Genomic DNA, 26,752 nt, shown 5'->3' with positions numbered 1-26,752 from the left:
AACCCCAGCCACTTGAGGGGGTGAGGCAGGAAGATCGCAAGTTCAAGCCCAGCCTAGACAATTTAGTGAGCCCCCATCTCAAAATTTAAATAAATAAATAAATAAATAAATAAATAAATAAATAAATAAATAAATAAATGGCTGGGGATGTAGCTTAGAGGTAGAGCACTTGCCTAGCATGTGAAAGGCCCTGGGTTCAATCCCCACTACCAGAAAAAAATTTTTTCTAATCTCCAAGATGCAGGACAGTTGTTTGTTGCATCCGGCAACCACAATTACAAAGAAAAAAACAACACCTTGGGGTCTGGAGGTACCACATGTTCGGTGGCGTGCTGCTGTGGCTGATTTACTGAGCGACTCACAGGCTGCCACAGGGGGGCAGTGTGGCGCCTTGGGAAATTCCCTGGTTTTCAGAAGGCCAGGGGTGACCTTGAGTCTATTGCCTCCTAGATAAAACGAAACAAACATCTTCCTCATCCAGTTATGGAAACTCAGGTGATAAAGTCTTATAAAGCACACACCTTCAGGTGCTGCCTGCAGCTCTCTGCATTCCAATGACAACCTATTTTGTCAGCCCAAAGTAAAAATTGCCCAGTAAGGATTACTAAAAATTCTAACATCTTTCTTTCCTTTTCTTTCTTTCTTTCTTTCTTTCTTTCTTTCTTTCTTTCTTTCTTTCTTTCTTTCTTTCTTTTTTTGAGTGTATATGCGCATGTCTGTGGTGCTGGGGATTGAACCCAAGGGCATTGCCTTGTTTTATTTATTTTTGTGGTACTGGGGATGGAATCCAGGGGTCTTCTACCTCCAGGCTATAACCCCAGACCTATTATATATTATACACACACACACACACACACACACACACACACACACACACACACATATATATATATATATATATATATATATTTTTTTTTTTTTTTTTTTTTTTTGCAGTACTGGGATGAAACCCGGGGACATTGAGCTACACCCCAGCCCTATTTTTAGCCTTTTTATTATTTATTTATTTATTTATTTATTTATTTATTTTTGTGGTACTGGGGTTCCTAGAAGCCCTTCTACTTCCGGGCTACACTCCCAGACCTATTTTTTTAGACTTTTTTTTTTTTAATTTGGAAACAGGGTCTCACTGAGTTGCTGAGGGCCTCACTAAGCTGCTGGGGCTGGCTTCGAACCTGAGATCCTCCTGTCTCAGCCTCCCAAGCACTGGGATTACAAGCACATGCCACCACTTCAGTTTATTTTTTATTTGAAAACAGGGTCTTGCTAAGTTGCTGAGCGTCTCACTAAGTGCTGAGGCTGGCCTTGAACCTGCAATCTTCCTGTCTATCCTCCCAAGTACTGGGATTACAAGCATGTGCCGCCACACCTGGATCTCTTTTGTTTTTCTTTTGAGTTGTATTATAGAGAGATAAGTACGTATGAAGCATTAATGTTAAATGTAGAAAATAATTATAACGCGACGCCCATCTAGCTAATACTTGGGTCAGAAATAGAATGCTGGCAAGCCGAGCATGGTGGTGCCCATCTGTAATTTCAGTACTTGAGAGGCTGAGACAAAAGGATCACAGGCTTGCGGCCAGCCTCGGTGATTTAGTCAGACCCTCAGCAACTTAGCAAGGCCCTGTTTCAAAATGAAAAATAAAAAGGGCTGGGGGTGTGTGTCAGAGATAGAATGCTCCTGGATTTTATTTCTAGTTACAAGAAAGGAAGAAAAAAAGAAAGAGAAAGGAAGAAAGAGAAAGAAAGAAAGAAAGAAAGAAAGAAAGAAAGAAAGAAAGAAAGAAAGAAAGAAGGAAAGGAGGGAGGGAATGTTGGCAAAGAGGCCACTAACCTTGCACTAGAGTGTCAAGATGAGGAGCAAGTGGGGCCCAGAATCTACCCGAAACTATTGCTAAGATGTACTAACCCAGCCTGGCGTGTGGCACACATCAGTAATCTCAGTATCGGGGAGGTTGAGACAGGAAGACTGACGGTTCAAGACCAGTCTCTGACATGGGTTCAAAATAAAAAGGTGTTGAGCCGGGCGTGGTGGCACACACTTGTAATCCCCGCACTTGGGAGGCGGAGACAGGAGGATCACGCAGGTTCGAAGCCAACCTCACTGGCTTAAGAGACCCTGTTTCCAAATAAAATTATATTTAAAAAAAAATAGGTGTCTTGGAGTGTAGCCCAGAGGTAGAAGGCTTTCCAGGAACCCCAGTACCACAAATAAATAAATAAATAAATAAATAAATAAATAAATAAATAAATAAATAAATAAAACGGTGTTGAGGTGTAGCTCAGAGGTAGAACGCCCCTGGGTTTCATCCCTAGTACCACAGGAGGAGGGGGGGGGGGACCATCCCTGAAACCCCTGACTCTAGAAAGACAAATTGGGATTTTTTTTTTTTTTCTTTAAGTACTGGAGATTGAACCCAGGGGCATTCTACCTCTGAGGTACAACCCCAGCCCTATTTTGTTTTTTTATTTTGAAACAAGTTATCAGGACGTTGCTGAGGGCCTCACTAAACTGCTGAGGCTGGCCTCAAACCTGCACTCCTCCTGTCTCAGCCTCTCAAGTCCTGGGCTGACAGACGTGGGCCTCCACACCAGCTATTGGATAGCTGTCCTGCGCTCATCTCCCTTCCAAGACAAATCATACATGGACCAGCAGAGGGCGGCAACTCCCCACAGATGGCGGTGCCTGGCCGTCCACTCCGCCTAGGCAGGCCCAGGCTCCTGCCCGCCTCTCCCTCTCCTCCCAGGCCAGAGCCTCGGCTCCCTTAACAGGGAGGCCTGCCCTCACTCCCACTGCTCCACTTCCTACCTACCCCCTTGAATGAACAACCTGGTCTCTCCCAGCTGTGGGTTCCTTATTCCAAAAAAAAAGGCACGGAGAGAACCCACCCAGTAGAGTTGTTGGAAAGCTGAAGTGAGATGGTGTGGCTAACCGGCAAAACATTATCCAAATACTAGTTGCCTTTGGGCATCAAAAGCATGAATCCAATTTGCTTCTCACCGGTCTGGGGAAGGCAAACACGATTCCCATTTTTTTTTTTTTTTTTTTTCCAGAAGAAAGTGAACTTCAAAGGAGTTCCATGAGACTTGGAGAATCATGATGGGAATTGTAGTTTCATTTTCTAAGTCTTCCCTCAACATTTACAGTAATGACAACTGGCCTTGAGAAATAACCCTTTGGAGATCCTGGGATGCTGAGGCTCAGAGAGGGGGATCCATTACTCAAGGCCGCACAGCGAATCGGTGGTCAGTTCAGGACCTAAAGAACCCACTGTCCAGTGGCCTCCCCACTGACCCCACTGCTTCATTGTTCTGTTCTTTTTATTTTTTCCTCCTCGTGGTACTGGGGATTGAACCCACGAAGCTTCTATCTCTGAGCTATACCCCGGCCCTTTTTGTTTCTTACTTTGGAACAGGGTCTCACTAAATTCCTGAGGCTGACCTGAAGCCTGCCATCCTCTTGCCTCAGCCTCCCAAGTACCGGGATCACAGACATGCACCACTGCATTATTCTGCCCCCATAAGATCCTCACCGCGGCCGCGCGTGGGGGCGCACACCAGTAATCACAGTGCCTGGGGGGGCTGAGGCGGGAAGATGGCGGGTTTCAGGCCAGCCTCAGCAAGTTAGTGAGACCCCGTTTCAAAATGAAGTATAAAGGCCGGGTGTGGTGGCGCACGCTTGTAATCCCCACGCTTGGGAGGCAGAGACAGGATGATCGCACAGGTTCGAAGCCAGCTGCGCTCGCTGGCTTAAGAGACCCTGTTTCCAAATAAAAATGTAAAAATAGGTCTGGGAGTGTAGCCCAGAGGTAGAAGGGCTTCCAGAAACCCTAGTACCAAAAAAAAAAAAAAAAATGTACAAAATGAAGTATAAAAAGGGCTGGAGGTGTAGCTCAGAGGTTGAATGCCCCTGGGTTCCACCCCCAAGTGCCACACACACGCAAAAGCAGACCGGCCCGAAGCCTGCGTCAGTCTTGGATCCCTGGACAGACTGGGAACTGAAGGAGGGGAGGGGGATTCTCAAGGAATACTTATGGCTACGAACAGCATTTGTAAAATATTGCTGAATGCAACCAGGACCGGCAGTGCGGCAGGTACAACACGACCCCAGTGTGTGTTTACGTGTCCTGGAGAGGAAAAGGCGGGCGTCGGGACACCAGGCTGAGAATGCTTATCTCTGTGTGCGGCGTTAGAGGAGAGCTTTGTGTTTTTTCCCTTATGCTTTTGGGTGTGTTTCAGATTTTTCCAACAAGTATGTTTTACTTACGATCAGAACAAATCATCTGTGCATCTGTGTGTGCGCATGTGCGTGCGTGTCCCCTGGGCCTCAGAAAAGCCTCTGAGCAGACGTGGGGTGCTGCCTGGCCCCCTTCCCCATCCCATCCGCGAGCCCCTCGCTTGCCGCGGCTTGAGTCTTGCCCCCTATGCAAAGCAGGCTCCACGCAGGTCTCCGCGCGTCTTCCCTGGGGCTCCCCTCCTCTCTCTGAGTCCCCCCTTGGCCCCAGTGTGGACGCTCTGTTTCCTCCGCGGAGCACATAGTCTTCCCTACCAGGTCCCAGCTTGCCTCAGTTTCCCCAGCTCCTCTGGCTGCGGCTTCCCTCGAGGCCCTGGCCTTGTCGAAGGCTTTCCCGGGGTCAGGGCCCCTCTCTAGTCCCACCTGAATGCTTTCACCCAAAGTGACCACTTTGAGCACCACAGGCCCAAGAGTGGCTCACACTCCTGCATCCAGCCCAGATCAGCCTCTGGAGCCTCAGGCCTGACAGGCGCCTGGAGGAGACGCAGCACTGAGCACCGTGAAGCGAAGCCCCTTCTCTCCTCGTCCCCTCCCCAGCCTCCAACCCTCCTCCACCTGCACGGTCCACTCCAAAGATGGCTTCCCAGGTGTGGTCACTCAGGGCCAAAACCCACAGGCCGCCCGTCGAGAGAGCCCTGCCCTGCCGGCCTCTCTGCTGACCCGAGCCCCTGGGAGGGCCCCCCGGGCTCCCTTGTTCCCTGGGGGAAATCACGGGGGACCTCACGGCCTCTCCTGAGGCCTTGGACTCCTCACTGGCCTGACCTTGCGCTTCCCCTCGGGGCCAGTCTGCCCTGCAGGCTGCGTAGGGATCCTCACAGCTGTCTCTAGCTCTCATGACCTGCCGGCCCCCTACTCACCAACTATCCCTCACCACAACCAGGTGAGGGAAGCACTGTCACCATCTCCACCTCGAAGCCGGGGAGAGTGAGGTGCAGGAATGTAAGTGACCCCATCAGGGCTGCATGGTTAATTATACAGTTAGAAAGTCAGAAGGACAGCTGATTGGACTGCAGAGCAATGGTTCTATTACACTGCTCTTTTATTTTTAATAGCGATTGATTGATTGATGCTGGGGATTAGAACCAGGGGCATTCTACCTCCAAGCCACACCCTCAGTCTTTCATAATGCCTTTATTTTGAAACAGGATCCCACTAAGTTGCTGAGGCTGGCCTAGAACCCATGATCCTCTTGCGTCAGCCTCCCAAGCATTGGGGTTACAGGCGTGTGCCACTGTGCCTGGCTCTGCATTGCTACTTTGCCTCTTTTAGCAGAATTACTTATGACATAAAGCACCCCATCTTTCCACATGACCTCTGAGAACCCTCCTCTATAGCTCAGACACATTTTCAGTCCTATCAATGGACCCAACTGGTCCCCTGCCGGCTATCCGTACTCACCTGCCCACTGCCACACCGGAACCAACGCCACCTGGAGTACCTGTCAGCTCAACCCCACCTCTACGTGTCAAAATGCTCCCATCCTTCAAACCACCTCAAATGCCTCTTCCTTTATGTGGAGCAGGCTGTACTGAAAAGAAGCCATGATAGAGCCCGGCATGGTGGCGCACACCTGCAATCCCAGTCCTTGGAAAGCTGACACGAGAGGACCACGGGTTCGAGGCCAGCCTCAGCAACTTAGTGAGACCTCAGCAATTCACCAAGACCCTGTTTCTAAGTAAAAAATAAAAAGGGCTGGTGGTGTAGCTTAGAGGTAGAATGCCCCTGGGTTCCATCCCCAGTGGGGTGGGGGCAGCATCAGCATTAGCAACAGCAGCAATGCTGGGGACAGGCTTGCAACTGGGAGACGGTGACCTAAGCTTGGTTTCTGCAGGAGGTAGGACCAGCTCACCTTTAGGAGCCCTTCTGCTCCTGTGTTTTCACGAAGCCTGATATGGAGGTGAAGTTGCCCTTTTTTGAATCCCCTTAACATTCACAGAATGAGGAGAATGCCAGGCCTGGGAAAGACTTCAGAGAAAAAAATAGCCCCACGCCCTCACTTTTCCCCCAGGGATGCTGACTCCAGGGAGGCGCAGAGGCCTGCCAACCATCTGGGGAGGTTGGGAGGGAGGCCTTGGCCTGATGGAGGACCCATCTCAGCAGGTCCCGGCCCCTGCAGAGAGAGGAGTGGGAGGGGCCTGGAAGGGCCAGAGCTAGGAACCTGGCCCCGCGGGCAGGCAGAGGCTGGGCTCCAGGAGGCCTCGGTAGTTTTCCACCAGCAGCAGCGGGCCAGCAGCCCAGGACATGTGCTCTCCTCTGCCCTCGCTCTCCACATTCCTCTGCACATTCAGGCAATAAAGTGGCATTCAGGGCCCTGTTGAGGGTGGAGGAGAAAGGGGAATCGGGGCAGAGACCCAGATATACATAAAGACTTCCAGATAAGTGTACAGCACAGATCTAGAGAGATAACATAGATCCCCATAGGGTGAAGGCTTCCAGACACAAATAACTCACAAATGCCATCCACCCAGACCTCCGGAGACTCGCAGATCCTTTCTCAGAGCTTGCACAAATAAGCCCAGCCCCGCGATAGTTGTCCTAGGCACAGATGCACACTGCAAACCACCCAGACCACCACCACCCCCAGGCCCCTGGCCTGAGTTCTTGTGCTCTGTGTCTGCAGCAAACATCCGGCAATGTATGGAGGGGAAATTCCTCCACTGTCCAGTCCCAGGAGGCAGGACAGGAGCTAGCAAGACCCAGGAGCCAGCCAAGCCCCCTCCACACCAAGGAGGCACCATGTGTTCATTCTAAAGAAGGCACTGTTTCCAGGGGGTCAGGCTGGATCCTGGAGCACCCCCACTTCCCCAGGCCCTTGCCAGCTTTGTCCCCAGCCGAATAGGCAGAGCAGAGGGGCACCGCAATCATGACCCTTCAGATCCCCTCTCCATCCCGCCCGACCCTCCACCCTCACCCATCACCTCCCTTCTGCCCTTTGATTGTCCCCCCAATAGTGACCCAACACATTGACTGGATCCAACACACTGACAAAAACTGGCCCTAGACCCTGAGCAGAGGGACCTGTGACGTGAGCCCAGGCCAGAGCCCACTCCACTGGATGTTCAGTGAGGACCCAGTGGCAGGGGGTCCAGCAGGGTGACTGCGTGCACATGGCTCCTGTGTTTGGGGTGAGCAGTGGTGGGCTCCACGCCCAGCCTTAGCCCCTACTTGGGCAGGGAACTTCAACTCTTTGAGCCTCAGACCCTGGTTTAGAAATGAGAACTCATAGAAGCTGAGTGTGGTGGCGCACGCTTGTAATCCCAGCATTTGGGAGGCTGAGACAGGAGGATCGCAGTTTGCAGACCGCCTCAGCTAGTCAGTGAGGCCCTTTGCGACTTAATGAGACCCTGCTTCAAAATAAAGAGTAAAAAATAGGGCTGGAAGTATAGCTTGAAGGTAGAATGCCCCTGGGTTCTATCCCCAGTACCACAGAAAGAAAGAGAGAGAGAGAGAGAGAGAGAGAGAGAGAGAGAGAGAGGAAGAAAAAGAAAGAAAGAAAGAAAGAAAGAAAGAAAGAAAGAAAGAAAGAAAGAAAGAAATTAGGACTAATAATACCACCTAACTCTCAACAATAAATAAGGAATTTTTCCAGGCAAAGTGGTACCTGTCTATATACTTGAGAGGCTGAGACAAGATCACCGATTTGGGGCCAACCTCCACAATTTAGAGAGACCTTCAGCTCCTGAGCGAGACCCTCTTTCAAAATAGAAAATAAGATAGGGTTAGGAGTGTAGCTCAGTGGTAGAACATCTCTGGGTTCAGTCCCCAGTAAAACGCACACACACACACACACACACACACACACACGAGTCTTCCAGATGAGCAGTGGCACATGCCTATAATCCCAGTACTTGCGAAGCTGAGAAGGGAGGATTGAAGGTTCTAGACCAGCATTAGGTAAGTTTACAATAAAAAATAAAATAGTTTGCCATGAGGCACAATTTGGACCCTGGCTTTAACCGTAAGTGACCTGGGGCTGGCGATTCAGCAGACCCTAGCTTGTTTTCCCTGTCTGGGAAACACTCCCAACCCGGTGATGCTGAGGCTGGCGGTACAGGACAGGTGGCATCTAGAGGGGGCTCCCTCCCTCGCGACCCCCTTGGCCTTCCCACCCCCAGGCCGCCCGGGCCAGGCTGCGGAGCTGTCAGCCGGAAGGGATTTGCAGGCGGAGGGAATCAGCTGGGTCCGCACAGAGGCCGCCTTGTCCCCGCAGGGCCGGCGCGGTCACGTTGCTCCGCGGGCGGCTGGGTGCCAGCGCCGCCCCGGGCCGCCTTTAGGGCGGGTGCGGATTTCCTGGCCCCGCGCCCAGCGACCCAGAGCTGTTTGGGGGCACGTGGTGGAGACTGCAGGACCTCCGAGGGCGCAGGGCTTCCTCCCACAACTCGGTGCTGCCGGACCCCAGGTACCCAAACCGGACCCTCTCCCAGGCGTCGCCCCTCCCCCACCCTGAGCACCCAGGTGGATAGCGGCAGGTTTTTCCACAAAAAAAAACCTTGGAACTTGGGAGAGCGCTGAGGGCGAGCTCGTCTGGGCATAGGTGGTGAGGCAGGTGCCGGAGTTACCTGGTGCAGGTGCTGTCATCTCTTCTCAGTTCTTTGAGTCAGGCTGTTGGGGTCTCTGTAGGATGGGGTTGGAGCCCCACCAGTACACCTGGTCCAGCATTGGGTTCTTCTCTGGGAGTCAGGATCTGCCCTGGTGGGCGAACTCCAGGTGTGAGCAGCCACTCTGGAATGGTTCGGGGTCCCTGGACGGGGATGTCATATCCAGCCCCAGCCCCTACCATAGGCCTCAAGGCTGACATCACTGCCAAGCTCCTGTCCTCACTCACAGACCCCTCTGGGACCCGCAAAGGGAGGCCCGTGGCAGCTCAGTTGGACCCTCCTCTTCATCCCCAGAATTGGGAGCAGACCTGGATTCGCTCTGGGACCTCATTCTGAACAGCGGCCTGTCCCTTCCCTTTCTTTCTAGGGGCAGTTTCTTTAGCAGTGCCATGAATTGTTGGATGTTTTATTCTCCAAGGTCCCCGTACCTCTCTCTCACTTGTGTGCACACTCAGTGCACGCACTCATGTATGCACACTACTCTCTACAGCCTTCCCACTTTTGCCCACACTGACCTTCCCGCCTAGAATGCCCTGTCTCTCCTTTCCTCCCCCGTCCCCACCAGTCCCTTCCCCAGGCCAGGGTTTGAGCTCTTCCTGCCCTGGGCCGCAGGCAGCACAGATCCAGCCTCTCTCTCTGGTTTTCTCCATCTGGCTGGGCACTCTCTGAGGTCAGGGCCCTGCAAGCCCCTGGTTCCCACTCTGTGGCCTCATTCTGGATGGCCGTGGGGTCCCAAGCTTGGCTCAGCCACCATGCCATGCCGGCAGTTGACCCTTTAAGAAGAATCTCTTTAGTCTCCAATAACCCGATGGCAGGGTGGGCACTAATCGGATTGGGGAGCCTGTCTCCTGGCCACACCAATCCTCCTTTCTGGGCCATTGCACCCATGTGACGGCCAGTCTCAGACAGCAGGGAGTCAGTCCTCAGGACCACGTGGGACAGGAGGGTAGTTGGGAGACGGTCTGCCCAACCTTCCCCCTTCTGGTGAACAGCACGACAGAAATCAGAAGCCCTGTCCAGTGATCTCGAGTGGTCACCTCTAGATCCTGAACCATCCTGCACAAGACTGATCACAGGCATGTCTGTGTACACCACACACACACACACACACACACACACACACAACCTCACAAAGAGGGAAACCGAGCCAGATTCTGGCGTAGGTACTTTGCAAACCCTCAAAGCGGCCTTTTAGGGATCACTTGTCCCATCTGAAACCGAGGCTCAGAGAGAAGAAGGGGAGAATGTGAGGCCATAGCACTGTCAAGTGTGGAATCAGAATCAAAGCCATGAGCCGAACACGGTGGCGCACGCTTGGAATCCCGGTACTTGGAAGGCTGAGACAGGAGGATTGCAGATTCGAGGCCAGCCACAGCAACTTAGAGAGGCTCCCAGCAACTTAGCAAGACCCTGTTTCCAAATCAAAAGTATCAAAAATAAAATAGGGCTGGGGTGTAGCTCAGAGGTAGACTGCCCCTGGGTTCAATCCCTAGTACCACACACACACAAAAAAAGAATTCAAAGCCATACCCTTTGTACAGAACCACCCCGTTGCTCACACACAGGCATACACAGAGGGGCACAAGCACTTTTCACACACTTGTGCTCAGTCACTACATACGGGAACTAGAAGAAAAGTAAGAAATCACTTTATGCTGTCTATTCCATTTTATAGAAAGAGAGAGGGTGAGATTTACTTATTACACTTCCAACAGTTACAAAGTGGCAGAACTGAGGCTAGAATGTATATATCCACTCCACATGTGTACACACGCACACGCAACACAGTCACGCCCAGACTCTTGTGCCAAACCTGCGAGCGTACGATACACTTCGTGCACATACACTTCTCCCCATGGACATCCATTCACACTCTATACATATGGCCACTTGTGTTTGTGTGCCTACACACTCGTGTTCACCACACACGGGCATGGCACATCTGTGGACATATGTATTTGCACACAATGCCCATTTATGTAGACTCATGCACACAGATCCTTACACTCAGGAACCTGCTCTTAGGCACACCCAGAGCACACACCCACTCCCTCAGTCACACATTCACACAAATCCACCCTCCTGATGCAGAAGAGGTAAGCTGACTGCCCGGGGACCCTGCTCAGCACAGGGCCGGGCCCGGAGGAGAAGCTGCACACTGAGCCTTTAAGAGGGGGAGCCGCAGGGCCAGAGCGGCGTTGTGTGGGCGCACCTGGTATCACCATCAGCAGCCCTGGGGCCTGCCCTCTGCCAGCAGTTCCCCACAGGCCCAGGCAACGCGCCCCACATTGTCTCGGCCAAGCCCAGCAGGTAGCCCCAAAAAGTGCTAAGTCATGAGCCAGGGTGGCCAGGCCAGGGTGGCAGCAGGCGGGTCCTCACCCGTCTTCTGCCTGAAGCTTTGTGGGGGACGCTCCTCCCGCCCTGGGCCAGACTCTGAGTCAGGAAGCCTCTTCCTACAGCACTGAAGGTGGGTTGGGGGCAAAGCACCCAGAGAGCTGCTAAGCTGGATTTAGCAGAGTCGGCGAGCCGCCTCACCCAGGGTTCTGAATGGCGCTTCAAGATGGGCCCATCAAATACAAACCAACCTCTGGAGCTGGTCCCTGAATAGTGACAGCTGTCAGTGCTTTAACAGACGACAAAGGAGGAGGGAGGGCGTGAGCCGGGAGAGAGCCTTGAGTCTAACCGGAGCCGCCCGCCCCATCGGAAGCTTCCATGTTGGCCAGGCACCGTGGCGTGCGCTTGTAATCCTACAGAACAGAGAACGGCCAAGTTGGATCAGAGGTGGGGCCGCTTGACTAGGGTCTTGATGGTGAGTAAGAGTTCACTGCAAAGCTTTCCTGGCAGGAACGAACTGTTGCAGGGATTGTCTGTGTGCACTGAGGTGGAGGGAGGCCAATTGCAGTCTGCCTTTCAAACAGCATTGTCAGGTGCTGTCTGTGTCCTGGACATTGAACACCCAAGGCTGCCTCTCAGGGAGCTCAGGCTCAGGAGTCTTCAATTCCAGTATGTCAGGTGCCAAGCAGCAGGGAAGGAACATGAGAGAGGAGGGAAGGTGTGAGCCAGTAGAGAGCCTTGAGTCTAACCAGAGATCCCTGCCCCTTCAAAAGCTTCTATCTTGGCCAGGTGTGGTGGCGCACACTTGTAATCCCAGCATTTGGGAGAATGAGACCAGAGGATCGCGGTTCGCGGACAGCCTCAGCTACTTAGTGAGGCCCTCTGCAACTTAGTGAGACCCTGTTTCAAAATAAAGAATAAAAAGTAGGGCTAGGGGTATAGCTCAGAGGTAGACTGCCCCAGGGTTCAATCCCCAGTACTAAAAAGAAAGGAAGAAGGAAGGAAGGAAGGAAGGAAGGAAGGAAGGAAGGAAGGGAGGGAGGGAAAAAGAAAGCAAGCTTCCATGTTCAAGAATATTTGCCAATCCCGAGGCAGCCAAGTAATCCCTTCATCTTGGGGTTGGGTGTGGATTGTAGACCCTGAATTTGCAACCCAAGTTCTAGACGCCAGAACTAGATGCCAGAACCTGGAGGAAGGCAGATTGCATGTGGGGCCACGGGGTTTAGGCCTGACCCTGCTGGTGAATCTAAGATCCACGGAGGCTCTCTCCATGAGTGGACATTGGCCATGGGGCCTCCCAGGAAAGCAACTCACACGGAGAGCCACGGACATGATGGGGCATCTCCTGGCCCGTCACAGCTGTTCCTGCCAAGGGCCACTCTATCCCCACAACTCCTCATCTTCACCCCCTTTCCTCCGCCCCCAAATCCTTTTAGACCCACATGTTGCATAGGAAAGCTGACTAGACTGCTCTCACACACAGTCCCCTGGGGGAATGAGGACTGCTCTATTAAACCTTTCAGGTGTGGAGACTGGAGAAGGCAGCCTCCACGCTGCAGAAACAGGTGACCCGGGAGGGAGGGGGTCACCAGAGCATAGACGTAGAGGCCACCAAAGACACAACCCTACAATCCGTCCTGTTTATGTGGTTTGATCCTGGCCTAGAAGTGTGAGGAAACTGGATTTAGATTCAGTTTTCAGATTTAGATTCATGGTAGCACATGCCTGTAATCCCAGTCCTTGGGAGGCTAAAACAGGAGGGTCACAGGTTTAAGGACAGCCTTGGCAAATAGTGAGACTTTCTTCAACTTGTTTCAAAATAAAAATTTTTAAAAATAGCCGGGCATGGTGGTGCACACTTGTAATCCCCGCTCTTGGGAGGCGGAGACAGGAGGATCACGCTGGTTTCGAAGACAGCCTTGATGGCTTAAGAGGCCCTGTTTCCAATTAAAAATATATATAAAATGGGTCTGGGGGTGTAGCCTGGAGATAGAAGGGTTCCCAGGAACCCCAGTACCACCAAAAAAAAAAAAAAAAAATAGAGCTGTGGGTGTAGCTCAGAGGTAGAATGCCCCTGGGTTTAATCCTCAGCACCACACACACACACACACACAAAAAAAAAAAAAAAAAAAAAAAAAGTAGATAAAGAAGCTCTTAGCTGGACGTGGTGGCACATGCTTGTAATCCCAGCATTCGGGAAGCTGAAACCGGAGGATTGCGGTTCGCAGACAGCCTCAGCTACTTAGTGAGGCCCTCTGCAACTTAGTGAGACCCTGTTTCAAAATAAAAAATAAAATCCGGGCGTGGTGGCGCATGCTTGTAATCCCCGTGCTTGGGAGGCTGAGACAGGAGGATCGCACAGGTTCGAAGCCAGCCTCAGCTACTCAGTGAGGCTCTCAGCAACTCAGTGAGACCCTGTTTCCAAAACAAAATATAAAATAGGTCTGGGAGTATAGCCCAGAAGTAGAAAGCCTCTGGGTTCCACCCCCAGTACCACCAAAAATAAAAATAAAAATAAAGAATAAAAATAGGGCAGGGAGTGTGGCTCGGAGGTCAAATGCCCCTGGTTCCATCCCCAGACCCACAAAAAAATGAAAGAAATAAAGAGAGAAAAGAAGGAAGGAAGGAAGGAAGGAAGGAAGGAAGGAAGGAAGGAAGGAAGGAAGGAAGGCTCTTGATTCTAAATCTGGTCCAGCCTCCATTTTTCTGGGTGGCCTTAGGGAATTCCCTAGCCCTCTCTGGGTCTCAGTTTCTCCTCTGTAAGGCAAGATAGTTAGACTAGTTAGTCTAGAAATGACTCTCTATGTGTTCCGTTTTGTGGTATCAGGAAAGCCTTAGAGATGGTGTCCTGGTTTCCATGGAGTTCCTTGGATTCCTGGGGTCTAGCTTGGTGTCCAAGCAGGGCTGGGACATCCTGGGTTCATGTTCTCCCATTGCACAGGACAGGAGGGTGTTCCAGCCAGGCACCCAGCACAGACAGCCTTCTCCCCCACAGCACACACCCAGCCCCAACGCTGGGCCTGGAGCCTGGGAGCTGCCCTGGGCACAAGCTGGCACCCTCCCACTCCAGCTGCCACAGCCCCTCCTGATCTTCATTAAATTATTCTGCCCCACTGGTCTCGGGCTCAGGCTGCCTTTGATGTGTGCGCATCTAGCTTCTGAGGCCAAGACCAGGTCCTCACACCAGGCCAGGCTAATGGGCTCTGACAGCTTCCCTGGGGCCCCAAGACTCACAGGCACAGGGACACATGCTCAGGGCTGTGCACAGCCAAAGACCCTTTCTCTCTTTCTCTCTCTCTCTCTCTCTCTCTCTCTCTCTCAAACACACACACACACACACACACACACACACAGTCTCACAAAGACACATGGGCTGTACATTATGGCATACTCACGTGCGCTCAGGTATACCCAGGTGCACACTCACAGCACTTAAAGCACACATGCCTTCTTGTGCTCTGGAGGTCTCACACGCTCACTCCGTGGCAGCCAGCCCTCACACGGGGTCTCCTGCTCTTCCTTTTCCCTCCATGGGCATTTAAGATCCTCTGCGATCTGACCCTTGATCTCACCTTCCTCATCTTTAGGAGGTCGAAGCCTGGTGATCATGAACCCAGGCATCCTGGTTCAGTCCTTGGTACCTCGCGTATGAGCTGTGTGACTGTTGGCAAGTCACTCGCCGGGCCTCTGCCGCCTTGCCCATAGGATGGAAATAACGGTGCTTCTGGAGTTGTGTAGCTTACAAGAGGTACTATAGCCGGGGAAGGGGGGTGGTGCACGTCTGTGATCCCAGTACTTAGGAGGCTGAGACAAAGGATTACAGGTTCAAAGCCAAGCTCAGCAATTTAGTGAGCCCCACACACACACACAACTCAGCAAGACTCTGTTTCAAAATAAAAAATAAAATGGGGCTGAGGGTACAGCTCAGAGGTAGAAAAATGCCCTGGGTTCAATCCCTAGTATCTCACACACACACACACACACACACACACACACACACACACACTCTCTCTCTCTCTCTCTCTCTCTCTCTCTCTCTCTCTCTGTCAAATCACATAGAGCAGGGCCTAGGACATAACGAGGTCTCAGCCGAGTTGGCCGTTGTTCTCACCGCTTGCCCTCGCCTCGGCCATCACAGAAGCATTGCTTCCCTCCACGCTGAGCTGCTGCGTGCCTCTGAGCCTCTGCATGCCCTGCCTCTATTTGGAGCATGGCTCCCTCACTCTCCCTCCCTGCTAGCCTCCTGGTGAGCTCCTATTCAGCCTTTAAAGCCCAGCTCAGGAGGCTGCACCCTTGGGAAGCCTTCCCAGTCCCAGCAGCAGAACCGTTACTGACTCCTTTGCCTCCCAACCCCTGCCCTGAAATGTCTGGCTCCTTAGACGTGAGCTCATCCTGGACATGGACTGCACAAAATTCACCTCCTGATTCCCGCCCCAACCCTGGAGCTGGCTGGTGGCTCACAGTGGGCATCAGCGGGCTGTGAAGGAGGGAAACTTGCAAGTCGTGATGAGATATAAACAGAGCACTGGTGTGACTATTTGCCAACTGTTATAGAGACAGCAGAGCTCGTGTGCCAACGCAGCAATAACAGCAGGCTAGTGATGACAGCCACCTTTAGTGAATGGGAACTTGGGCCAGGCTGTAATTACTCCCAGGACTCTGGAGGCTGAGACGGGAGGATCACAGGTTGGAGACAAGCCTGAGCAGCTTAGCGAGACCTTCAGCAGCTTAGAGATCTCGTTTCAAAATAAAAAGGCTGAAGCCGGGCGTGATGGCGTGATGGCGCACGCTTGTAATCCCAGCACTTGGGAGGCTGAGACAGGAGGATTGCACAGGTTGGAAGCCAGCCTCAGCTACTTAGTGCGGCTCTCAGCAACTTAGTGAGACCCTGTTTCCAAATAAAGTATAAAATAGGGTTGGGAGTATAGCCTGGAGGTAGAAAGCCTCTGGGTTCCACCCTCAGCACCAAAAAATAAAAAGGCTGGGGTATAGCTCTGAGGAAGAATCCCTGAGTTTAATCACTAGCACAGAAAGAAAGAAAGAAAGAAAGAAAAGAAAGAAAGAAAGAAAGAAAGAGAGAGAAAAAGAAAGAAAGAAAGAAAGAAAGAAAGAAAGAAAGAAAGAAAGAGGGAAATTACCTTAACAAAGTGAAATATGACTGACTCAACTCTCTGCACCTAAACTTCAAGCAAACAGAAACAAAAAGGATCCGGTTTATGGAAATGTATGTGCCCTTTCGACCTCTCTAACTGTTGAAAGCATCAGCTAGCTATTCAGTTCTCCCCTGAGTTAGCTACTTGGTCATTTGGTATCTAAGCAGCATCACTGCTGACAGTTTTCCTTAAGGCGAAGGAAAGCTGAATTTTCATCTGCTGCACCCCTTGGCTCTGTTGCATGGAATCAGAGCGAAGCCGGACTGCCACCTGAACTACATGCGTCCTGACACTGGGGGCTTGGCCGCTTCCCAGCGCAGCTCCTAGGATTTCTGAGTCCTTTGGGGGAATAAATAAATGAGTGAACAAGGAAGGGAAGGGAAGGAGCAAAAGACAGGGGGAGCTGGGGACAAAGTTGGGGAACAAAAGAGACTCCCAACATTCCCTTCTCTCCTCTACACCTATCCAGCAAGAACCCTTGGCTCGGGCGTGGGGAGGGAACCAGGGGCTAGAAACAGGACTGCTGGGCTCAAGTGCTCTCTCATGAGATAAGGAGTCCTTATCAGGAGGCAGCAGGGGCTGTCACAGGATCCTGGATGCACAAGATAACAGAGCTGTATACACCCAAACCTATATGTGGCACTGAGCTCCTGAGTCAGGAAGGACCCGGAGGCTGGTCCCCCTGCTAACAACACAGCAAGGCTAGTAACCGCCACTGCGCGCCTTGGGACAGGGCGCTTTTACCCATGGAACTTCTTTCAACTCTCATAGCCAGTGTGCATGTTAAGAATTGTCTGCAATTCAGCTGGGTAAGGTGGCACACACCTGTGATCACAGGTTGGGATACTGGATAGGAGGAGTGTAGGTTGAAGGCCAGCCTCAGCAACTTAACGAGATCCTGTCCCAAAAATAAAAATAATAAAAAGGGCTGGGGATGTAGCTCAGGTAGTATGTCCCTGGGTTCAATCTCCAGTACCAGGCAAAAAAAAAAAAAAATTTGGCCATGTTTCACTTCTGCTCAGAGAGCTGAAGGGTTGTGCTTATTTCTTTATTATTTGTATTAAGCCATTGGAGTCTGAAAAGGAACGAAAATCGACACTGTTTGAATGTCCGGCCGAGCACTTTGCTTCAATTTGCTGCCCACTTAGCAGCCTGGGAGTGGCACAGTCACACACCAACCACCCAAGGTGCACAAAAGACCCAAGTCGCACAGCTGAGGTGTGGGAGACCCGGAAATTAAAGTCTGACCGAGTTGACACACTTCCCCACAGGGCTACGCTGCCCTCTGCAAAACAGATGGATGGGAATACAAGGTAAATGGCTGTGTGGAATGTGCTGGATGGGGGTAGGGTGGCTCCATCCCCTGATACCTGGGAAGCCTGGCTCCCTGCAGGCCCAATGGGCCCGATGAGAATGAAATCAAGGACACACTCAGCCGGGGCGTAATGGCACATGCTTGTAATCCCAGCATTTGGGAGGCTGAGACAGGAGGATGGCAGTTCATGGACAGCCTCAGCAACTTAGTGAGGCCCTCCGCAACTCAGTGAGACATTGTTTCAAAATAAAGAATAAAAAATAGCTGGGCGTGGTGGTGCACGCTTGTAATTCCTGCGCTTGGGAGGCTGAGACAGGAGGATCGCACAGGTTCAAAGCCAGCCTCAGCTACTTAGTGAGGCTCTCAGCAACTTAGTGAGACCCTGTTTCCAAATAAAATATAAAAAAGGTCTGGGAGTATAGCTCAGAGGTAGAAAGCCTCTGGGTTCCACCCCTAGTACCACACACACAAAAAAAAGAATAAAAAATAGGGCAGGAGGTGTATCTCGGAGGTCAAATGCCCCTGGGTTCCATCCCCAGACCCACAAAAAAAAAAAAAAAAGTCAAAGACACTCAGGACCTACAGGGTCAGTGGCCCTGCTGGCCTCCTGGTCTACTGAGGGCCTCCCCAAGGGACCCTAAGTCTGGGAAGATGGGAGAGGCTTCCTCCCTCCCCCTTCCCAGCCAGAGCTGTGTGAGTTAATCCCAGGAAGAAGACACATTAGTTGCAGAGAATTGGTCCCAGCCTGCTCTGCTGAGTCAGCAGGAAGTGCAGCCCTGGCTCTGCCAGCTACGTGAGCCCCTGCACATCACCAGCCACCCAGCAGGCCCCTCAGCCACAGGCCTCACGGGGCCCCATGGACCCCGCCCCCACGGCACTCTCCAGGCAGCAACTCCCAGGCTCTCCTGCACAGGCCCTTGCTCAGCTCCTTGCCACTGCCCCCCCACCCCCACTGCCCCCAGGAAACAGACATCGCCTCCTCTACAGAACACTAATCTAGGCTGGAATCACAGCACAAGGGACAGAGGAAGTGGACAGCGAGTGGGACAGAGAGATGACATTCAACATACTGTCACCTCCAGAGAGGAGAGCCCATAGCCAGCTCATGGATTCCAGGGGTCAGGAGCACCAGCTGTTAGTATAATCACCAGCATCCCGGTCACCATCTCTGTCCCCACCGCCAATACTAACACCACCACTCCCTTTTACTGCCGTTATTGCTGTGCCTACCCACACTGTCCCCACTGCCATCAGCCGCACGGCAAGGCTCCTACCAAGGCCACCATTGTCAGCAGCACCTGCATGGCTACCACTTCCATTGAAATCACTTAGTGGGCTTTCTGTTCATGTAAAAAAACATCCAAGACTGGGTCATTTATCAAGAATAGAAGTTTAAGCCGGGCGTGGTGGTGCACGCTTGTAATCCCCACGCTTGGGAGGCGGAGACAGGAGGATCGCGCAGGTTCGAAGCCAGCCGCGCTGGCGTAAGAGACCCTGTTTCAAAAATATAAAATAGGTCTGGGAGTGTAGCCTGGAGGAAGAAGGGCTTCCAGGAACCCCAGTACCACCAAAAAAAAAAAAAAAAAAAAAAAAAGAATAGAAGTTTATTTGGCTCAAAGATCTGGAGGCCAGGAAGTCCAAGGGCATGGCACCCACATCCACGTGGAGTCTAGAGGACCTTCTTGCTGCGTCTGACAGCGGGTGTCCTGTGACAAGACAGAGCAAGTGTGCTGTTCAGATCTCTCTCTTCTTATTAAGCCACATGACATCATGAGGTCCCAACCCTCATTACCTCATCTAATCCTAATTCCCTCCCAAAAGTTCCATCTCCAAATACCTTGAACATATATGACTTTGAGGATTAAGTTCCCAACACATGAGCTTTTGGGGGGCACATCCAAAGCACAGTGTGACAGCTAAGGCAGGCAGGTGTCACCAACACCATCAGAAACATGACGGTCACCCACACCCACACCGACACCAATACCACCATCATCACTGCCAAGACAAAAACATCCTAAGGTTATTTTGATTGCTGGGCCTGGCGGTGCACACCTGTAATCCCAGTGCTTTGGGAGGCTGAGACAAGAGGATCATAGGTTCAAGACAGGCCTCAGCAATGTAGTGAGACACTCAATATCCTAGTAAGACCATTTCAAAACAAAAAATAAAAAAGGGTGGGGGTGGAGCTTGGAGGTACAATGCCCCTGAATTCAATCCCCAGGATAAAAAAAAAAAGATTATTTTGATCAACAGCATTAAATACCATTTTTATCCCAAACACATCTCTGTTGTTACCATCCAAGATAACTATCATTTTACTACCCCAAATATGACCATCATAGCTGGGCGTGGTGGCGCATGCATGTAATCCCCGCGCTTTGGAGGCTGAGACAGGAGAATCACACGGGCTCGACTTAGTGAGGCTCTCAGCAACTTAGTGAGACCCTGTTTCCAAATAAAGTATAAAATAGGGCTGGGAGTATAGCCCGGAGGTAGAAAAGGCCACTGGGTTCCACCCCCAGTACCACACACACACACACACAAACACACACACACACACACACAGGCAAATATGACGGTCATTATAGCACCAACACCTTGCTGCTCACCACCATCAATACCTCCATCCAGCTGACCAGCCACCTCTACCTTCGTTGCTGCCATTCCCACCACTGCTATAATCGACACCATTGGACCAACACCTCCACCATTAACCTCAACACAAGTACCACTACCACCACAGTTGAAACCAAGGCTAATGCCATTGTAACTACAACCGGCACCAGCATCGCCGTCACCAACACACAGTGGTCACCAGGGCCCCACCCCACGGCTCGCCATCACCCCACAGTCTCCACGCCGCGCTCTTCATGAGAATGAGGGACGTTCGTTGGCTGTTTCCCCGTGCTTAGCACTATGCCCCGCAGAAAGAAACAGAACAGGTGGAGAAAAGCAAAGCTCTTCTAATGTGTGGTGGTGACTGTACAATGATATGCCCGCTTACTTCCCCTGAATGTCCCCTTCTACACACACATGATTGTTTCACCAAATTGGTCCATTTAGTGATTCACAGAGAGAAGAGACAGCCATGGATACCTGAAAAACATGGGAGTGGATGCTGGAGTCTCCCCCTACTGCAGGTGACATGGACAGGCCCTGCTCCCAAGATGTTCTGGGCCCTTGCAGTGGTGTGTGTGTGTGTGTGTGTGTGTGTGTGTGTGTTACTAGTGTTACTGGGGATTGAACTCAGGGGCATCCAACCTCCAACCTGCAACCCCAGCCCTATTTTATTCTTATTTTGAAGCAGGGTCTTCTCGGTTGAGAGTCTCGCTACTTGCTGAGGCTGTCCTTAAACCTGCAATTCTCTTGTCTCAGCCTCCCAAGTTCTATCCTGCACCACCACACACCAGCACACCTGGTGGCTTCTGCGGATTTATCTCCTCCTCCAATGTAGACTTTCTCCCCTTTGCTTTGCAAAGTCTCACCTCCTGGAAAGCAGAACAGTAAGGGGAAGAGCACTTGTCTGGAGTCAGAATCCTGGATCCTCCCTCACTCAGTTCCACCACTAACCCTCTGTGCGACCTCAGGAAGCAGCCTTTTCTCCTCTATTTCCCCACTCATAATAGAGGACTGGCCTCGGACTCTGGTGCTTTAAAGATTTTTGGAAGCAAAGCACTCCCAGGACAAATCTGAACCCGGTTTTCTTTTTTCTTTTCTTTTTGCAGTACCAGGGGCATTCTACCTCTACCACACCCAGCCCTATTTTTTATTCCTTATTTTGAAGCAGGGTCTCACTAAGTTTTGGGGGGCCCTCACTAAGTAGCTGAGGCTGGCCCCCAACCTGGGATCCTTCTGTCTCAGCCCCCCAAATCCTGGGATTACAAGTGTGCACCACCAGACCTGGCTATCTGAACACTTTTTCTAAAATGCCCTTTTGGATGAGAAAGCAGAGAATGTCAAATCCATTTAGGTCCCCCATCCTGTCAGCCTCAGCCAGTGTGTCCCCAGAGCTCCAGGGTGACCCGGTGAGCCCTGGGACCCTGCTGCCGAGGTATGGTGGAGTCCAAAGGGTTAAGCCAGCCAGGGCTGTGCAGGAGCAAGGATCTCAGATAAAAGGTGTGTTGGAGAGAGAACTCCATGTGGCTGTTGTAGTTGGCAGGTCAGGGGCAGTGGGACCAGGCGAGGTCCCCAAGGAAACCCCCTCCTGGTCTCACCAGAACAAAGTGGTGTTTTGCAAAAATGCCATTGTTCTTGGGCAAGTCTTTCCCATCGCAACATAAACCAGGAAGCAGTGCTTCCTTTCTTGGGCGAGACCCCAAGGTCCTTCTACCGGTCCTTCTACCGGTGGGAGTGGGGGGATACGAACAGAGTTTTTCCTGACTCCAATAATCTTCCACAGGCGCCAGCTGAGGAGCAGCAGCCCCAACCTGGCCGTGTCCGAGGCTCCCACAACATTCTGTGCGTGTGTGAGTCCTTCCTACGCAGGGAACCGAAACAGGATCCCTGGTCCAGTCCCTGGCCTCCAAATAGCTCTCTATACCTACGCCGAGGTGTGAACAACGTCATTGCCCCCCTCACCCCATGCCCTTCAGGATTCCCTGTCCCTCAAACATGACAGCTATTTTACCTGTGGCCCTGCACCTGCTGGAGCTCTCTTCTGCCCTTTGCCTGTGGGCTCCTTCTTGTCCTTTCCAGTCTCTAACTGCAGCGAGGCATTAACTGTGCAATTACTTGTTCCATGTCCATCCTTAATCATGTTCTGTCAGCTGCATCAAAGCAAGCACTAGTGTCTGTGGCAGCACCTGGCATAGGATGGCTCTCATGTGTGAACATCTGTGCGTGCATGTGTGTGAACATGCATAAATGTGTGCATGCGTGTGAGCGTGTGTGTATGTTTTTCCCACTACGCATCCCATAAAGAAACTCAATCACAGAGCCAGATATGGAGAGGCACTCTTGTAATCCTGGTACTTGGGAGGCTGAGACAGGAGGAGCATAGGTTTGCAGCCCACTGCAGCAATTTAGCAAGGCCCTGTTCAAAATAAAAAATAAAGTAGGGTTGGGGGGTGATGTAGCTCAGAGGTAGAGGTAAAATACTCTTGGGTTCAATCCCTGGTCACACACACACACACACACACACACACACACACACACACACACACACCGGTCATAGTGTCTAAGGAAAGAAAGCCATTTCCTTCTCAAGCCCAGAAGATCAGAGAGTCTCAGACTTTTAGAACTTCCCATCCAGCCAATCTATTTTTCTGAAGGAGAAACAGAGGCTTACAGCCCGGAGGCTCTAGTGGAGGCCCAGGGTTGGTGCGTGGAAGAGCTGAGGCGGCTGTGAGTCTCCTGGTTCCAATGCTACTGGACAAGACTCATCACCCGGTTTCCAAGCTTAGGCTTAGCCTGTCTCACCCAAGACCCAGCACATCGGGGCTGCCCTGACAGAGCCCCAGACCTGACCCATGCCCTCTCCCACCTGCCGGGGAACGGACTCAGTGAAGACCAAGGAAAGAAATTTGTCCCGTGGTTTTGGGGGCTGGCGAGGTGAGAACTGCGTCCTCACCCCACTGACACCCAACTCTCCTATCACCATGAGTCACGTCATCCCACCCACCGTCTAGACAATGAGAGAGGGCAGTGTCCTGGAGCACCCCAGGGGGCCACCGAGCCAGAGGCCCACTTTCTTCCCTGTACCCTTTCTTTCTTTCTCTCTCTCTTTCTTTCTTTTTTGCGGGTCTGGGAATGGAACCCATGGGCATTCGACCTCCAAGCAACACCCCAGCCCTATTTTTTAATCCTTTATTTTGAAACAGGGTCTCACTAAGTTGCAAAGGGCCTCACTAAGTAGCTGAGGCTGTCTGTGAACCTCGATCCTCCTGTCTCAGCCTCCCAAATGCTGGGATTACAAGCGTGCACCACCATGCCCGGTTCATTTCTTTCTTTTATTTATTTATTTGTTACATTTATTTATTTATATTTGCAGTCAACAGATCTACTTTTGTTTCTACAGCTTTTGCTTAAACCAGGAAGGGTTTAGCTTGCTTAAGATGAATAGAGAAGGGATGGTAATCCCTCCCCACAGTGGTTGTTGGGAGAATTAAATGAGATGTTGTTCCAGGCATAAGTAGATGCTTAATTAATGCTAGGACCCCTTGAAAAGTGTCAACCGCTGTGCAAATATATAAGATGCTGCTACTTTCTAGGCGAGAAGTACTGACAGATTGTTCCATTGACAAGTGTGAGAATATGCCTCTACCATCTTGTACCCCAGTAAGATGTATAACTACAATGCACCAATTTTTTTTTAAGTGTGCTTTTAGATACTCTTTTTTTCTTTTTCTGAGATAAGATTTATGATAAGGAACAGTGACAATAAAACCCTAAAGTACATGCCTCTTCTAAGTCTCTGAATTGGCATCTCAGTTTCATCAAGTGCCCAAGAAGGCACATGGGGGTCCAGCATGAGTGAGAGGAGACAGACTGGAAGAACATGAGGAATTTTCTCACAAAAGTAGAAAAATCAGAAGAGCATAATCAAAAAAGCTAAGAGATGACTTAGAATCCTGAGCTGACAAACAAGGAATGAAACCAAAAGAAAGTTTAATTTGCCACAAATAGTTACAAGGATAATTTTCACTTACTGATAGATATCACCTAGACCACTGTCAGAGGACTATGAAATGCTCAATAAATATTTGTTGAGTGGATCAATAAACAATGGGAAACGATAAAAGTTAACTTGAAGTGATAACCAAAGCAGTTAGCATACCTGAACATACTACTAATTTGATGCAGGAAAATTAAATAAGCTGAACATTTTACAGGGGAAAAATAACTTTTCCAGGTAATGTTCAATCTTTTTTTTTTTTTTTCTTTGCAATCCTGGGGATGGACCCCAGGGGCATTCTACTTCTGAGCTACACCCCTCGCCCTATTTTTTTTATTCTTTATTTTGAAACAGGGTCTCACTGACTTACAAAGGGCCTCACTAAGTAGTAGCTGAAGCTGGCCTCAAACCAAGATCCTCATGTCTTAGTCTCCCAAATGCTGGGATTACAAGTGAACGCCACCATGCCCGGCTGGGAGAACTGTTTTCTGAGGTTAGCTGTAACTACTGGGAGGGCTAGAGTGTAGAGTGGGAAAGGTTACTTTTTGGGGTGTGTGTGTGTGTGTGTGTATGTGTGTGTGTGTGTGTGTGTGTGTACATACATATATGTATGTATATATATTTGTTGTTAGTACTGTGGACTGAATCCAGGAGCATTCTACTTCTGAGCTATACCTGCAGTCCTTTTTATTATTTTATCTTGAAGCAGGGCCTCCTTTAAGCTGCTGAGTGTCTGCCTTGAACCCACAACCCTCCTGTCTCAGCCTCCCAAGTACTGGGATGACAGCATTGTCTATTCTTTACAAAATAATTTATACTCCCAGGTAGAAGCGGAGATGAGCTTTTGAATAATCCCAGTTCACATAAACTCTGCTTCCAGAAAAGAAAGAGGTCACCTAAGAGTGCAGCGTGCTTTTTTTTTTCCCCACAAAGCTTTTGTTTAACTCTTATCTTAGGCCAGGGTGAGGGTGAAGAGAAGTGTGCAAAGGGGGATGCGTGCCCCCAAGCAAGGACAAGATAAGGAACAGATAAAATTCCAGCCAAAGAAATCAAGATAAGCAGCTAGTTAAAGGGATTTAAACCAGGAAAAGAGGTCTCTAACTGCCAGTACCAGAGCTTCTAAGAAAACATGTAACAATGAGCACAATGCCCAAGGAATTCCTTATCCTGGGGAGGAAAACAAATGGACTCTTCTTAGTAAATCAAATCCCAAAAGGTGTAAGGGGGTTAATAACCTTGAAGTCCCATAGAGATGCAAAAAAACCTGAGCGAATTCAAGTGCCCCCAAGTTTCTTCCAAATAAAATTAAAATTGATGGTGCAGCCGGGGCGTGGTGGCGCACGCTTGTAATCCCAGCATTCGGGAGGCTGAGACCTGGAGGATCACGGTTCGCGGACAGCCTCAGCTACTTAGTGAGGCCCTCTGCAACTCAGTGAGACCCGGTTTCAAAATAAAGAATAAAAAATAGGGCAGGGGGTGTAGCTCAGAGGTCAAATGCCCCTGGGTTCCATCCCCAGACCCGCAAAAAAAAAAAAAAAAAAAAAAATTGATGGTGCATCCTTCACCGTGGGAAGGGCTGCGGAATTTCAGGTCTGCTATTACCGCACAACAGGACCTGCTCTGCAAGATCTACAAGGCTCATATTGTGCCCCCCAAATAAGGGACAGACCCTCTTTCCTTGCCACTCAAAGTATGATCTAAGAACGAGAAACATCAGAATTCCTGAATGCTTAGTAAAAATGCAGAATCAAAACAAAATAAATAATTAAAAATGCAGCCAGGCGTGGTGGCGCACGCTTGTAATCCTCGTGCTTGGGCAGCAGAGACAGGAGGATCGCGCAGGTTCGAAGCCAGCCGCGCGCGCTGGTTTAGGAGACCCTGTTTCCAAATGTAAAAATAGGTCTGGGAGTATAGCCTGGAGGTAGAAGGGCTTCCAGGAACCCCAGTACCACCAAAATAAAATAAAATAAAATAAAAATACAGAATCATGGTCTGGCGTGGTGGTGCATGCCTGGAATCTCAGTACCTGGGAAGCTGAGTCAGGAGGATCACAGGTTCAAGGATAGTCTCACAATTTATCTAGACCCTCAGCAACCCTGTTTCAAAACAAAAAGTAAAATAGGTCTGGAGATGTAGCTCAGAAGTACTCATTCCTCAGCACCAAAAATAATAATAATAATAAGCAACCTCAGGACCCCACCCAGCACTAGTGACTCACATATCATATTTTATCAGGATTTCCAGGTGATTTGCTAACACTTTAAAGGTTGAGAAACATTGTATACTTCAAACCATGTGTCCCCTCTAAGCCCATAAATACCCCAGGAAGCTGTGGCTCCAAGGATCAAGAGTCTGGGAGCCAAAGGTCCAGCCTTCTGGGGGGGAACCACATAGACCCTACCCTCTGGCATGCCTGCAGCTCTTCCCAGGACCTGCCCACCC

The 26,752-nt window shown here is 50.7% G+C and overlaps 1 protein-coding gene across 1 annotated transcript in view; it reads left to right on the top strand.

Annotated features, from left to right (window-relative positions):
• The window catches only part of LOC308260061 (L-amino-acid oxidase BmooLAAO-I-like), a gene marked incomplete at both ends in the record, with an annotated part of 57,935 nt that extends 31,965 nt beyond the window's left edge, over positions 1-25,970 (top strand). The window contains 12 exons of the mRNA XM_080691395.1: positions 4,832-4,881; positions 5,092-5,174; positions 5,629-5,728; positions 6,915-6,929; positions 8,410-8,539; positions 8,601-8,749; positions 11,121-11,202; positions 11,289-11,359; positions 11,897-11,904; positions 12,750-12,895; positions 22,097-22,163; positions 25,923-25,970. Coding sequence (XP_080547521.1) covers positions 4,832-4,881; positions 5,092-5,174; positions 5,629-5,728; positions 6,915-6,929; positions 8,410-8,539; positions 8,601-8,749; positions 11,121-11,202; positions 11,289-11,359; positions 11,897-11,904; positions 12,750-12,895; positions 22,097-22,163; positions 25,923-25,970 — 949 coding nt within the window. The remainder of the gene's footprint in view (positions 1-4,831; positions 4,882-5,091; positions 5,175-5,628; positions 5,729-6,914; positions 6,930-8,409; positions 8,540-8,600; positions 8,750-11,120; positions 11,203-11,288; positions 11,360-11,896; positions 11,905-12,749; positions 12,896-22,096; positions 22,164-25,922) is intronic.
• Positions 25,971-26,752: the final 782 nt, after the last annotated feature.

This window comes from Muscardinus avellanarius (assembly GCF_963383645.1).
Source record: "Muscardinus avellanarius genome assembly, chromosome: 3".
In the NCBI taxonomy this organism is placed as follows: Eukaryota; Metazoa; Chordata; class Mammalia; order Rodentia; family Gliridae; genus Muscardinus; species Muscardinus avellanarius.
This window is presented reverse-complemented; position numbering and strand designations above follow the sequence as displayed.